The sequence below is a fragment of the Aythya marila genome (genome assembly GCF_965140915.1).
Source record: "Aythya marila genome assembly, chromosome: 2".
Lineage (NCBI taxonomy): Eukaryota > Metazoa > Chordata > Aves > Anseriformes > Anatidae > Aythya > Aythya marila.
Window position 1 is genome coordinate 115,770,242 of NC_139043.1, and position 14,905 is coordinate 115,785,146.

The 14,905-nt window shown below is 38.3% G+C and overlaps 1 protein-coding gene across 1 annotated transcript; it reads right to left on the minus strand.

Moving 5' to 3' along the window:
* Positions 1-140: 140 nt before the first annotated feature.
* Positions 141-8,220, minus strand: LOC309875716 (histamine H3 receptor-like; the record flags this gene model as incomplete). Its single annotated transcript, XM_082755389.1, has 4 exons — positions 141-923; positions 3,505-3,671; positions 6,199-6,485; positions 8,210-8,220. 4 exons carry the CDS (start codon positions 8,218-8,220, stop codon positions 141-143), a joined length of 1,248 nt encoding a protein of 415 aa, XP_082611515.1.
* Between the last annotated feature and the right edge of the window lie 6,685 nt (positions 8,221-14,905).

Below are 14,905 nucleotides of genomic sequence, written 5' to 3' on the forward strand. Positions count from 1 at the left end.
ACATGCCTCTACTGCATTCAACCAATGTCCCCAGCCAACAAAATATTTTCTCTGTTTCTGTTGAAGATACCTATAAAAAAAACTAAAAAAATCACTAAGTAATAGACAAACCTTATTTGTAAGTCATTTACTTCAGCTCTCTAAATAGAAGGTGATCTCAACCTTGCAAACCTTTTGGGACATAATATTTTCATAAAAGCCATTCGAAACCTCATGTGACAGAGTGGGTAAAGAAATGGGTTCAGAGAGGAATTGAGCCACAAAAGCCAAAAGGTGATTTCATAAAGGGACTTATGGATGCACCTTCCTTGGCAGGCCCCACGAATAATCATTAGTAAAGTATATGGTGCCCAGCAAATGGCAAAGACACAAACAATTATGGCAAGCGATTTAGCAATTTTCTTGTCTCTTTGCAGTTTTGACCTAGCATTTGTGCGGAAAGAAGCAGAGAAGTCCTTTTTGAGAGGTGTGGGACTCATTGGTGCTGGAGATGGGCAGGTAGAAACCAGTGATGGTCTCAACGACCTCGTTAATGATGAAACACTGTCCTCCATTTCCAACGAAGATGACACATCAGATCTTGGCAAGAAGCAAGATCTCCAGGATGAGCTGCTGCTCCTTGGAGGCTCAGAGTCCTGAATGCTGCCACGCCTCTGGCGCCTCTGGATGTTGTTGAAGATGTGCACGTTGAAGTAGGTGACCGAGATCAGCGGCACAAAGAACTCCAGGGTGGATGCACAAAGGAGGAAGTACCAGTTGTCGAAGAACTCAGCGTGGCACTGCCCCTCCTGCACTGTGCTGCAGCCGGCCACATACTCCCACAAGAGAATTGCTGGGCAGTAGAGGAGGAAGGCAAAGACCCAGATGGCCACCATCTTGACAACAGGGTTGGACATTATTCCCCGCTGCACTCTGTAAGATACCTGTGAGAAAAGGACCTGTCACTTACTCAGGTAACATTTTGGAACTATCTTAAAACAAAATAAACAAACAAATCAAATGCAATATTAGTTCTGCAGTTTCCCAGACACCTACACCATCTTCACTTTTGTAAGGTCCTAAAACCACTACTAATCTTGCTCATCAAGTACTGCAATTCTGTAATTAATTTTAATACTTAGGATTGCAAAAGGACCAGAAATGATGATGGCTAAACTACCATTCTAAGGGTACTGGGACATAGCTTGTTTTCATCACCACCACAGTCAGACGGTAATAAGGACTCAGTTTATGATTCATGAAATGCATACTCAAGCTTAGAGGAGAGTCAGAGCAGCTGTTGGACTTCTTTCCTGCACAGGCAAAAGTTGAAGACTTCTGCATTAGAGAGGTTGCTATGAGAGACTGCAAACACTAGGCAGTATATTTTTAAATATTATTTCCTCTTGCCATAATAGAACAATATATCCCAGACATATGCTTTAACATCCCTTATTTTATTGAAACATTCTGTTTTAACACTCACTTTACCTCATAAACAGCTCGTTGTATTACTACAAATGTTGATGTTTTTATATCTACCCAGACTGCATTCATTTATTTTACTCTCTAGCTGTAAAAATCTTTGAAAAGATATTAGGAGCTAAAGTCATATCATCCAAAGTTAGGAAATATGACAGTTAAAACCACCCTTGCAACAGCCTAGTCAGTATGTAAAATACATAATTCTAGCTCTTGGACCCCCACAGCTTTCAACACTCAAGATGATCACTTAATGAGAATTTGGTCAATTTTATTTATGCCATACTGTTCAATATTTGTCATCCCAGGCTTTTCTGAGATGCAGAAGTACTATCTTCCTCACCAACTTCCTATGCCATTTTTTAGTGCAGTAACTGCGTGTTATACAATTATTAATAAATGGTATCTTCATTAATTTTCACGTATGACCTTAGGGGCATTGTTGTTCCTATTTTATCGTGAGTAACAGAGTAATGACACAGTTTTACAAGCATTATTTTAGAATCTCAGTTTTAAACATCTGGGCCTGATATTTCAGACTCCTTTACACCTTAAAGCATCAACTTAGACCACAACTCCAGTTCTCTTCATCTGCAGTAATGAATTTGCAGCCCTCTGCAAGACCACAAGCATCTCAATTTAGTAGTCAGAAAACAGGAAGCTCAGTGCAGCTTCACAAAAACTCAAGTCTGAAATGACTCAACTCTGACCATAAACTAGGCCTGCAGGAGAGGTGAATCCCAAGTCCATGAGGAAGCATGATGTTTTTTTCTTTTGGATAAAAAGTTACACATTTCTGGACTCACTCCATTCTAATTATCTAGAGGAAAAAAACAGAAGGTGATCATGTAAGAACATGGGGCCCATCTGGATTGCAGAAACCTTTTTAATTTACTTTTCTCACATCCTGGGCTCTACAACTTCATTAATATTTTTTCAATAGTGCAATTCCATAAATACAGGGGTTTCCATACTTTATTATTCAGCTTTAAAAAAAAAAAAAAAACTAGCAAGAGAAACACAACAACAACAACCAGCCCTAAAACCGCAACACCAAGGAAGAAGAGAAAGAGATAAGGCATCGTATCAGCACGTCCCAAACAAGAACCTCCCAATCTAACACACAGCTCACATCCCTTGAGCTAGTAGGCTCATAAAAAGCAAAGGATATTGATTATCTTCCATCTGGGCCAAACACCAGGTAAAGTTTAGAAATTGTGGACATTAATATTTAGCAGATATTGTTAGAAGCAGAAGAATGATATTATTCATGAAACACTTCTCTCTCTGCACTTTTTGATCCCTTCTTTTTACTTCAAAGATGTTTCCAGTCAGCTGCCTGTTGGCAGCATGTGTCAATCACCCCCCATGGGGTAACACAAATCCTCACCTATTTTCCAGTCAGTCAATCCCATGTCTCTCTCCATATCCTCTTCTCCTTTTAAAAAATTAACCCAATCCTAAGTGCCTCCCTGACTCAACCTAGTTTTCATTACCACTCTTTTAATGACCGAAGACCATACTCTCACTGCCTCTTTCCCACCTTGACCTCCCCACCTCCCTTTGCAGTGCAGTTAGATAGTTTCTAATCCAAGCAGAAGCAGGGAAACACTGAAATTGTGAGCAAGGCGTTACCCTGTCTCTAAGTCCCAGGCACATGCAGCTAGGTAAATCGAAGGAAACATCTTACTTCCAGCATACTTTGTTGAAAAATACCTAGCACAGAAAAAATCCCCAAAGAACTTAGCTGCCCACATCTGCCAAATCTCTATGAAATCTTTGCAAACTTTGCATACTTAGGCAAATTCTCAGAGGCTAAGAAAAAGCATATCCACAGCAACCTTTCTGCCAGAGTTGAAGTATCTATTACAACATTCTCAAGCATCAGAGTTTCTCCAGATTAAAATGGTAGGAAAATGAAGGACTACCTAGCTTCTAATGTTTTTTTGTTTGTTTGTTTGTTTGTTTTTTGGTGAGCACTCTAAGTTTTAAGTTTTATAGAAATCTCAAAATAAAGAAAGAAAGAATTAGAAATGTTCTTACAGCCTTTGTAACTGACAGGAAACGGTCGTAGCTGATAAGGACAATGTTAAACACTGAAGCTGTGCACAGGAGATAGTCCATAACTAGCCAGAGCTTGCACAGGCCTCTTCCAAAGTGCCAGGTCCCTGTCAGGGCATAAGGGATGTACAGTGGTATGCAGAACACACCTGTAGAAATAAAGGAAACACACATATCAGTCAGCACTGCAGTCAGTGCTATGCAAACATAGAAACATTCCAACAAAAAAGTGATGCTGACTGCAACTGTTGGCTGGAAGGCTTCATATTCTCATGCAACCGATGAACATCCTGTATTAAGCTACTGACATTAAAATAAAGACAAAAGATTCTTTTTCCCCCTACTATAATTTACTTTTTTTCAAAAATATGGTCTAACTGCCATGCTTCTATCCTCTTAGAAGCATGATATGATACCCAAAAGCACTCCAGAAGTAAGTTTTATAGACATACAATATGAATTTCAGATTAATCTTTCAAAACATATAATCAGAAGGTTAACAAAACTGCAAGGTTTTATTAAGTACTTCCTGTTTAACATTTCCTTTTGTCATAATATCATCATAACCACTTTTCAGTGGTAAGCTTACAAGGTATTATCTGTGGGAACGCATCAAGTAGTGGGAACATACGTAAATGACCATGACTACCCAAAATCAGTCTCTTAAATCCAAATGTCACAAAACTGCCAGTATAATTTCATTGTAACAATATTCCAGGTGAATTTACTACACACAGAGTCACAACGCACACTTGCAAGGCTAAAGAGCTAACAGTGTACTATGCTATGTCAGATAAATGTAGCAAAACATAAGAATGAACAGCAGCAAGGCTGCAGTTAAATACCTCTACAGAGGTACTAATGCCTGCTCCTTGAAACAAAAGGTTACATCATGTACTTTAACATTCACAAGAAAAAGAAAAAAAAAATAGAATTACTTCATAATAGTCTATGATGCTGTAACTGGTACTGAAGAGTATCTTGAGAGTTTCTGTTTCTCTAAATATCTTGAGAAGAATGCCTGTTATTCTCCCTCTGCCATGGATGAAGAGACCTCTACGCTATAGATCCAGAAGTACAGAGATGAAGTAGAAGTTGTTAAAGGTCAAAAATCAGATAGAATGCATATGATAGATGAGAAAGGCAAAGGACTCTGCAAGTGTAAAGACATGCTTTTAGCAGTTAGGATCCAGATAATGTACACATATCCTGACTCCAAACTGTGTAGCTACAGAACTACAAGTCAGTGTGATGCTAAAGTACATAAAGCTTTTAACCAAGTCTCAAATGAAAAGCTAGACAAATGTCATTAAACACAAAATTGTGGAAGTTAGGCAATGCCAAATAAGCTGTACTTTTTCCCTACTTCAAACTTCTCAGATGACAGTACTTGTTCAGCATGGTGCTAGACTGTGAGCAGGATGACAGAATGCCTTCAATTGGTTTTCTATTCACTGCTGTTGTTGTTGTTGTTGTTGTTGTTTGTTCGTTTTGTTTGGTTGTTAGTTTTTCTTCTCCTGTGTACCATAAGGCACTCTGTACTGCAGGGAGGGAACTGCTGTCATTGACAAAGGTCCAGGTTGCAGGGCTGTGTCTGGCAGAACAGTGTTTGAGAGCTACAGGCAAGAATCAAACATCCCAAACTGGGGGACACGATGGGCTCAAGGTGATATCTGCAGGACTCAGCCCTAGAGATGATCTGAATTTTGGAACAGCTGCAATGAGGTGTTTTCACTCAGAAGCACCTATCTGGGTGTTCAGACAGCTGCAGTTTCTGTGCAGAGGCTTGTGCTATTTGAGTGAGACCATTGGATGACCAGAGGGGTGCTTCAAAAAGATTAGGCATGCATCCAGACCGCAGGCAGCAAGAGCTCTGTAGCACAACAAGGCAGTTACAAGGTGGAAGAAGTCATCATCTTTATAGGGGAAGGGATCAAAATATCACACAGAATAAAAACAGTTTCAGAAGTTGTTGTTGTTGTGATGTGGCAAGTCAGAATATGGACTTCATGAAAGAGCCACCCTTCTTCACAAGCATTCATCTGCATACACAGCAATTTAAACAAGATTTTTGCCAGAGCCATTCAACAGCTGAGAGCATTACAGTGCATAAAACTCCAATTGCACATCACAGTAATGTTTTGTGTTTTTTGCATGAAACATATTATGCATCATTGTTTAGTTGCAAACCTGAGGTTATTATCTGTATTGTACTACAGTAGATTGAAACAGAAGATATCAACAATATATGCAAGATAAACCAGATATTGTAAACTATGTAATTTGGCTTTCTATACTTTAGTCAACCTACTACAAAAAAACTCCCACTCTTTCTTAGTAAATGTTGATTCACACACAGAAGTATTTTTTCTTGAAGCAAAAGCATTAGACATCTACTTATATGACAAAGGACCTATTTCCTATGATAACACGTTTCTGAAAGATAAGCGACATTACAAGTATTTATATGAAAAATGATGCATTATGTATCTCATATTTTGAGACATAATAGGCTGTTAAAATGCTTAATACAGTTTCCAACATTCCTTACCATTCCCCATGGCACACGATTGGGAAGTATTTCTCCAAGAAGAAACCATACACCAAAATAAGGCCCTCTTCCACCTCTTAACATTACTAGAAAGCAAATACTATATTTCCAGCACTGCAACTTACCTACTGCAAAGTCAGAAATAGCAAGATTGAGAAAAAAATAGTTACTCCGATGCCTGAGATTTCTGTCCATAATGAAAGCAAAGATCACCAGGACGTTTCCAAGGACTGTGACCAGAGCTAGCAGCACCATAAGCAGAGCCAGGAGCACCAACACACCCGTGGAAAATGCTGAGGTCTCTGGCTGTGTGGATGAAGTCCCATTACATGGTCCCATTATGTTTCCATCAGCTTCAGCAGTGCTGTTGTGCATATTGTGTATCCAGGTGAGTTCAGTCCAGAAAGAAACTCTTGTAATCCAAAAAGTTGAGATTCATAAAGAGTACTAACAGCTGAAACCAAAAAGACAATAAACATCCAAAAAATTGAGTCAAGAGGGAAAAAATAAAAGGTTCTGATGCCAGATAAATCTATTTGTGTAAGATATTTAAATTTTAATAAACACCAACACATCTGCAACCATGTGTATCTGTAGGAGAGCTACCAGGAACAAATGTGCAGTATTTTCAAGCTCATACTTTAAAACGTAAGTTCTTCTTTATGCAACCTGATAATTATCTGGGTGGTCATGAGGGCTGATTCAAGATTTTCTCTTTCCTCTCCTTCTTCCACACCCCCTTCTTCTCAGAAATGTTTTGTTTGTTAGGATTATGGATCTCAACTTTTTCTGGAAAATGTTTGTTGGTTTTGGTTACATATCATCATGGGAATTTAATCTATGTTACACTACCAATTTCATACTTGCTTATCTCTTGTCATCATATTTCAGTAGGCTTATGGTCTCTCTGCATTGTGTTGTAGGTTTTTGCTGACCAAAGGCATAGAGTACTTCATTGCTGTTCCTCTTTCTGTGGAGCATAGGACTAAAAATTGGTACTCTGTGAGTAAGCATATGCCGAATTACTTAGCAGAGCAATCAATCAGTAATGGCCTAATCCTCAGAAATCAGGTTTTTAAAACTCATAGCAGCCTGAGTGACACAGAATCAAGGAATTCCCAGAGTCAAGGAATGAAATACTGACTCCTTGAGTGTGAAGGAGAGCTTTGCAATTAACTTTAATAGGACAAAGCTTTTCTTTCCATGCTGGTGGGAGGAAATGAAAGTCTTCCACAAGTTTTTTGTATGAGTTATGAAGCCACTTGCAGAGAGCCGAGTATTCCACAGCTGTAAAAATTCAATCATTTTTATTATAGGTTCTAAAAACACTTTGGTGTCTAATTTTAGATACTTAAATTCAAAAAACATTGGCCATCATGTCTGTGTTTCTGTTGTGGGAACAAATTCATTAGCATTCTCAAAGTGTTTTTACTGAATGGTTGAACAGCAGCAGTACAAAATCACAAAAGTTTATTATCCATACGAATAACTGCACAGCATGCATGTCCATTTCTGCTTTAAGTTATATTTCCTTTCCTGGTAAGGCTGGAAATGTAGAAAATATAGATTGACAACAACTACTAAGTAATGCCACTAGCCTTTCTTCTGCTAGCAATATGTAGGCTGATCTACGTGAAGTTTTAGAGGTTTCAGATATTATGTGGTTGAGAAGAAAATAAAGTGGTGAACAAAACTGAGGGCAGATTAAGGGTTCAGCTAAGTCTCTATCCTGTCTCAGCAGCCAGAAGCCTAAGGAAGAGGGTAAGAAAATAGTAAAATATACCACTGGTGTTCTCCCCCTACCTTCAGTGATTTGTGGCTCAAGATACTGATATGGTACCAGATGCAATATTTGACTATTTGTTTTCACTTTTTTCTGATAAACAATCAACTTCTTACTCTTTTTTTTTTTTTTTTTTCTATGTGTTACTGATAGTAAATAAATATCACAGGGCTTCTACAAGCCTCTAAGGAGGGCAACAGTCCTTCTGTGCATTCGAAGCCAGAGAACAGCAGGAAAATTGCCACGGTTGCTGCCAAATCACAGATCTATTATAAAACATTATCATGTCCTAATCATACTTAGCAACTCCTTCCTCATACCTAATGCAGCCAGTTCTTTTTGACCAGTCTCACCTTCTTATCATAGGAGAAACAGCTCACCCCTGCAAATTCAAAGTGGTAGCCCTGTGGAAAGAAGCACCAAACCTAGAGCAGCAATTTACTTGAATGCAATATACCTGCTTCAGACCTTCATAACTGGGTGCACAGAAACTGTACAGCACAGAGGATCCACCTCTAGAGAAAAGTGCATGAAAGGTTTTCTTCTCTTATAGACCTCTTATTCTTATTGGAGAGCAACTTTTTGCTCAGGCAGATGATGACAGGACAAGGGGGAATGGTTTTAAACTAAAAGAGGGGAGATTTAGATTAGATGTTAGGAGGAAATTCTTCGCTCAGAGGATGGTGAGGCACTGGCACAGGTTGCTCAAAGAAGCTGTGGATGCCCCATCCCTGGAGGTGTTCAAGACCAGGTTGGATGAGGCCCTGGGCAACCTGATGCCAGAGGTGATGCCCCTGTCTATGGCAGAGGGGTTGGAACTAGGTGATCTTTAAGGTCACCAACCTACCAACCCAAGTCATTCTGTGACTCATTCTATGAATCTGTTAGATATTGGGGTGCTTGCCCTCAGTCAGGAGGGGGCCCTTGAATGGACTTCTCCATATCCAGCAGCACTCCTGCCTTTTTCAACTGCAGAAGGTAGGAGAAGACCCAACCTCTTCACTATTATTTAATACTGGAGACTTTTGGATATGCTTTTGATTCCTAACTTGTCCATAGATAGCAGAAATACCTGATCAAGCTGGCAGGCTTTTTACAGGCTGGTGTCTCTGATGAACCCACTCACAGTCACCAGTTGTGGAAGACAAGCATTTGTTACAATTTCTCCAAAGCCCCATGATGATCAAAATAATCCAAAAATCTTACAAAATAAACAAACAAACAAACAAACCAAAAATAAAAAAAACATAGATCTCAACTGTGCTCCTAAAGTATATTGTCATGCAAAAAGTACCTCACACAAATAGGCAAGCCATAAAGCAGAAAATTACTGTTTGTAACAACTGCATTTAAAAATTGATTCTCCTATTAGCAAGTCCCATACAAATTTATGCATTTTTGATTCAGTGAGAATCTTTGATAAAATAATTAAAGCTACATTGACAGTAAAGTTATTGACGCTATTTGCAACTACTCAGTCCTAGAGCTGGAAAGCTGCAATTACAGCTGTTTGCAAAAATGAGAATAAGGTTTTGGACTCTTTTTTTCCTCTCTCAAACTGCTTTACAAAGTGTAAACAGAGAGGTTGTCACTGTATCTTAACCCAAAATTGTCAGTGTTGAGTGAAATGAATTGGGAGAGTATTATGAGCATTTAATTAGGTTACCCATATAATTGCTTCCAACATACAATGACCACATCCTCAATTTTGTAGCTTGTCATAGTTTTAGTGTGCACGTATCTAACAGCTGTGCTAGACCTTGTTAAAGGTAAAATGTAGAGAAGCTAAACAATCAAGCTAATAAATATGGTTTCACTTTGAATTCCTTTGCCATTTGTATTCCCTAGTCCTGCGGCAAGAATTAAAACATCATCTCCAGCACAACAGCATTTGGCAGTCCCTAAAACCCCCTGGGAACCAGAACATTCCAGGCTCCACTTCTGGTCCAAGCAGACTCTCCCCATAACTTTTCAGTGTTACGTGGTTTCTTTGCTTCACTTCCCTCAACCCTTAGACAAAAGCCATGCTTACTGAGCTTCTTAAAATCTGAGTGGAATTGTGCATTAATAAAGTATGTCAGTGGAAGAGAATGAAAAGTATGGTACACTCTCCAAAATCCCTTTACTCTATTAGTTAACTCATCTGGGAAGCAAGGAAGTCAGATTTCACAGCCTCCCAAATCAAGTTAAAGATAAGACTCATCCTAGCTGAGCACTCTACCAATAGTCTATTCAATAGCAAGAGGAGAATCAGCAACAGCACTGTTTTTCATGAGAAACAGCTGAGTTAACAAATGATTTAAATCTGAGTGTGCTTTGGGGGAGCATATAGCTACATAATTCCTTTCCATCCCTCTCCCTCAACATTTCTCCTTGGAGCTAACTTACATGTATATCTAACTTGGTTTCTCACAGCCTTGGGCACCCAACTCTTCCACACCATGCTTGGAAATTTTGTGTGGAGAGGGCTGCTATGATCACTGACACTGTTCTCACATGCCTTGGGAAGGCACTCGAGATCACAAACCCATTTTCCACAAGTCAGAATGACAGGTAACCAACCTGTTCACATCCAAAGGAAAATCTACATCAGTCAGCAAGGCTGTGTTTGTTTTCAAAGCTTAATAGAAGACCACTACTAAAATCTGCTTTTAGCAGATTTGTGTCTGTGGCTGTAACTAGGATTAAACGAGTCTGGAAAACTTGTCTAATAAGTACTGAATACACTTCTGGTTTTCTACTGGGGTCAGGCATCATATGAACTATTTTATGATAATCCCATAAAGAGATACAGAATTTTAATTTAAATAGGTATGCTAGGCAATAAACGCATAAGCACAGACTAATACACTGAAAGCATCCACAAGCAAACGTTATGGCTTCTGCTTCCCCAGGCATTTAACAAAAACACAGAGTAAACATTAAGAGAATCACCCTGAATTAGCCATTTACTGAAGTGGTGTGATCTTACAAGAGCAAGAAGTTACGAACAGTTCAAAATTGCTATGCTGCAGTTACAGAGAAATTTGTCTCCATTTTAAAATGCTACAGGTGGAAGGTTTTCAAAACAAGTGACCTTTCTATACTTCTATACCAAATTTAGATGAAATATTCTGTGTCATCACAACTTCTAGCAAGAACAACAGTTCATTTCTAAAATGGCTGGAATTTACTAACACTTTTCTCATCAAAGTCTCTGTTTTACAGAGAAACCACCTGGCATTTCTTTAAAAGGTACATTGCTAACCAACTAACCTGATCAGAGAAGCTACATATGAACTCCAGCTCTTGGTCCCATCACCCAAGTTTGAGCAAGAAAGAAAAAAAGAAATCATTCTGATACTACCTCGTAGGAGACTGGGATCCTGTAATGGTTTATTAGGTTTCAGCTGTAGTCCTGATTCATTACCAGTGAAGTGAAGCGAAAACAGTTCACTATAATACTTTTCTTTTTCTTTCTATTGAAATTTATAACCATTCCACAAGTAGGGGATATGTATAAAACCTATCTTTTTCTCAACAAATTTACAATATTTGACAACAAAAACTCACTGTTAAAACTGCGGCTTCAGTTTAACATTATATAATTTACTAGGAAATAACTTGAAATCTCTTTCCCTCGCTCGATCTCACTTGTTAGTTCACATACATATAATTTATTCAACAAAACCTGATTTCTCACCTGGTCACACCATCAAGTTCTGGACTGAACAATGTCAAACTTTCCTTATTTATAATACTTTCCTGCGACTTAAAGATTTAAATCATCGTAGTTTACATTGATAAATAAGAGTATTATGTTGTGCAGAAGAAAGAATTTACAGTACCAGAATTTAGGGTAAAGCACTTAATGGGAACATGGAGATCATGCCCCTATAAAAACACTCCAAGTTAGATCTTCAACTTACTCAAAAGCAAGTAAGTTTCTACACCTGCTAAAAGAGGAAATTGCCATATCTAAACCTAATCTTGTGTCAGCACACTTAAGTGAAGAAAGAAAAAAAAAGTAATTATTTTCCCCACTAAGCGCGGTAGTTTTGCTGATTCTGCTTAACTTAGTTTCACCACAGAACCCTGCAAAAATGACACGTACCTTTCAGAAAAAGCAAACCTCTCTCCTCTCTGGATAAACACATACCAAAGGCTACAACTTGCAGACCGTACCCCAAAAGCAAAACCAATGACGTATGTGAGCAACATAAAAGCCAAACGATCATTAAAAAAAAGAGAGCATTATAGGGGTTTTATGATTAAAAGTAATTATCTGTTTTGTTCTCACAGCACTTTTTAATTAACAAATGAATACCAATCTAAAGTTACTATAGTCCAGAGACAAGAGATGCCAGTAATTGCAGTCCATTTGAGACCTGCTCTAGTGGGAGGTGTGCCTGCACACCACGGTGGGGCTGGAATTAGGTGACCTTTAAGGTCCCTTCCAACTCAAACCATCCTGTGATTCCATGCCTGCCTATTAAAGGTTAGACTATAGGAATTTGCAGCTTACACAACTGTTACAAAGAATAATTTCACCTATTTTTAAGAGATCTGGTTTGCTTGCCACCTCCCCCCCAACATTTTTTTCCTTTGGTTTCCAGCCTCAGAGCACAAGTAGTTCCAGAAGCAAACATGTTCTCCAATAAGTAAGAGAAACCAAACATTTTATAGCTCAGTTTCTAAAGAAGTTTCTAAAGAAGGTTCTTGGTTTCTGTGTTAACAAGTTAACCACACTATACACACCTGTGAAAGTGTAAGGATCAAGATGTGCTCTATGTGTCTGCTGCTGCTTCACCCTACACACAATAGGTTGTGTGCGTCCCTTGGTACCAGCCCCGGTGTGAATAAATCCTTGACACATCTCAAAGACTTCTATATCAGTGCCAAATTTTTGTTCCTGCAACATAACACCACTGCTCCTCTAACATTTTCTGTATTACAAAGGAGAAACAATTGAATTCAACTAAGCACCGGGATGCAGCCTCCCTGCAGCACTAACAATCCAAGCAGAAGCATTGCAAGTTCTTGAGGCCATCAGGCATACTGAGGCATTGCTTTCAAAGGAAAGGACAGACTCCTGTGTTGCAAAACTCTTCTGGAAAGCCAGATGAAAACTTATTCTTAGAATAAAGGAAGTTCAAACTTATGCTTATACACACACACACCCCAAAAAAAAAAAAAAAAAAAAAAAAAAAAAGGAAGAGAATACAACTTCTCTAATCAAAAAGCGTCCACAGGACAGCTAGCCAGCACTTCATGTTCCCACTGAATGAAACAGTGTGAAAATAAAAACACCATTATGACAACCTACTTTTAATTCTCTGTTACCAGCCATTCTGTAATAGAGCATTCATTTTGCTCACTGAGTGGCTGACCTATGTGGTCTACTAGATTCACACAGAAGTTATCAACAACTTGTTTCTTCCATTTGGGGGTTTTTAGGTTTTCCCATCAACACTGAAATGTGAATTCTGGAGAAAGATCTGTAATTTCTGGAAGAAAGTCTTACACCTAAGTTTCCACAAACCTCAGACTGAAGACACAAAAGCTCAGATCTTCCGAATGAGCTGTTGAAAAGCACATGCAGCACCATGAGTGGAATTGAATCTATGGCAGCTACAGCAGAACATCTCACAATTCACCTGCTTTCCTTAGTAAGTCATCTCGACAATTTCTGACCTTCATAAAAGCACAAGACACTTTGGAATACTTCAGTCAATAAAGAACTGCAAGTCTATGACAAAATTTTGATTACAAAAGAGTCCATCGATAAGATAGACGAACTGTGAACAACAAGCATCACCCAAAAAGTGCCCAGACTTCTATATGCTGTAAGGGCTCCTTCCCTGGAAGGAATGCTATTTTAATACAGCAAGTGCAGCTGCTAGCCTGAACTCAAAAGAGCTATAAAATGCAGACAAGGTAATATAACTGCATATAACTGTTGCACCAAATCAATACAGGATCTACCTGTCAGAAAGTCTATAATATCCTTGATTTATTTTTTTTTTTAATCACTTATTTCAGTGGTACTTTTCAAGTTACCAAAACCTTTAGGGAATATTTCTGTTGCTATACCAAGATTTGAGCAGTTACTTTAATTAGATGAAGTTTGCCCTGCAGAAGCTTTTCTGGGGAACACATACTGAACTATTGCAATGAACAACAGTGTAAAAAAGTGTAAAAACGTATCAGCCAAAAGGCATACACAAAACTGGTGGTCAAATAAGCTAGTCTTACAGACACACATTTAAATTATGCAGTTGCCACCAGAGAAACATCATTAAAAATACTGGCATTACTGTATGAATAAAATATATCAGTTGTAGCTAAGAACATATTTGTGACTCATGCTAATAACTAGCAGATCACAAAGTTTAGAAATTAACTTGAGGAAGAAAAAAATAACAAGATAAAATAGACAAAAAAAAAAAGAGATAATTAAAGTCCATCATCTGTAAGTGAAAAATACTAGTTGTTTGTTTTTGTTTTTTAAATTTAAACAGCAAAATGACAATTAACTGACAGGAAATCCAGTTAAAATTTTGGAAATACTTTAGAGAAAAGTCTGGAGGCTATTAATAAATGAGTAGAAAACCCAAGTGTTTACAATAATATTTTTTAACACATTTTTTTTCCTACTTTGCATCAACAGAACTAATTTCAGAACATTTACTAATGATTGTGACTAGCTGTAACAGGCTGATTTCAAAAGCCCCATATTCTTTGATGAAATCACCGGTTATTCAGTTACACAATACTTAACTCTCAAGTTTTCAATAGGCTGCCAGAGTCTGAAAGACACAAGATCCTCAAAGAATTTTGGAAGAAATTTCTTAATTCTTCAGCCATGTTCCATTTCTCTTATGCCATCAGGCAGGCCCTACATACCTTAAGTAAGAACTGCATAAGCAGGACCAGGGTCTCCGATGTCATATAGCATTGGACCACAAGCTTTACTTGTATGTACTGAAAATGTAACACTTCATAAGTGACCTTAACCTTTGAATGGCTTCTGTCTCATTCTCAACACAACAAACTACTGAGTTGAAGTT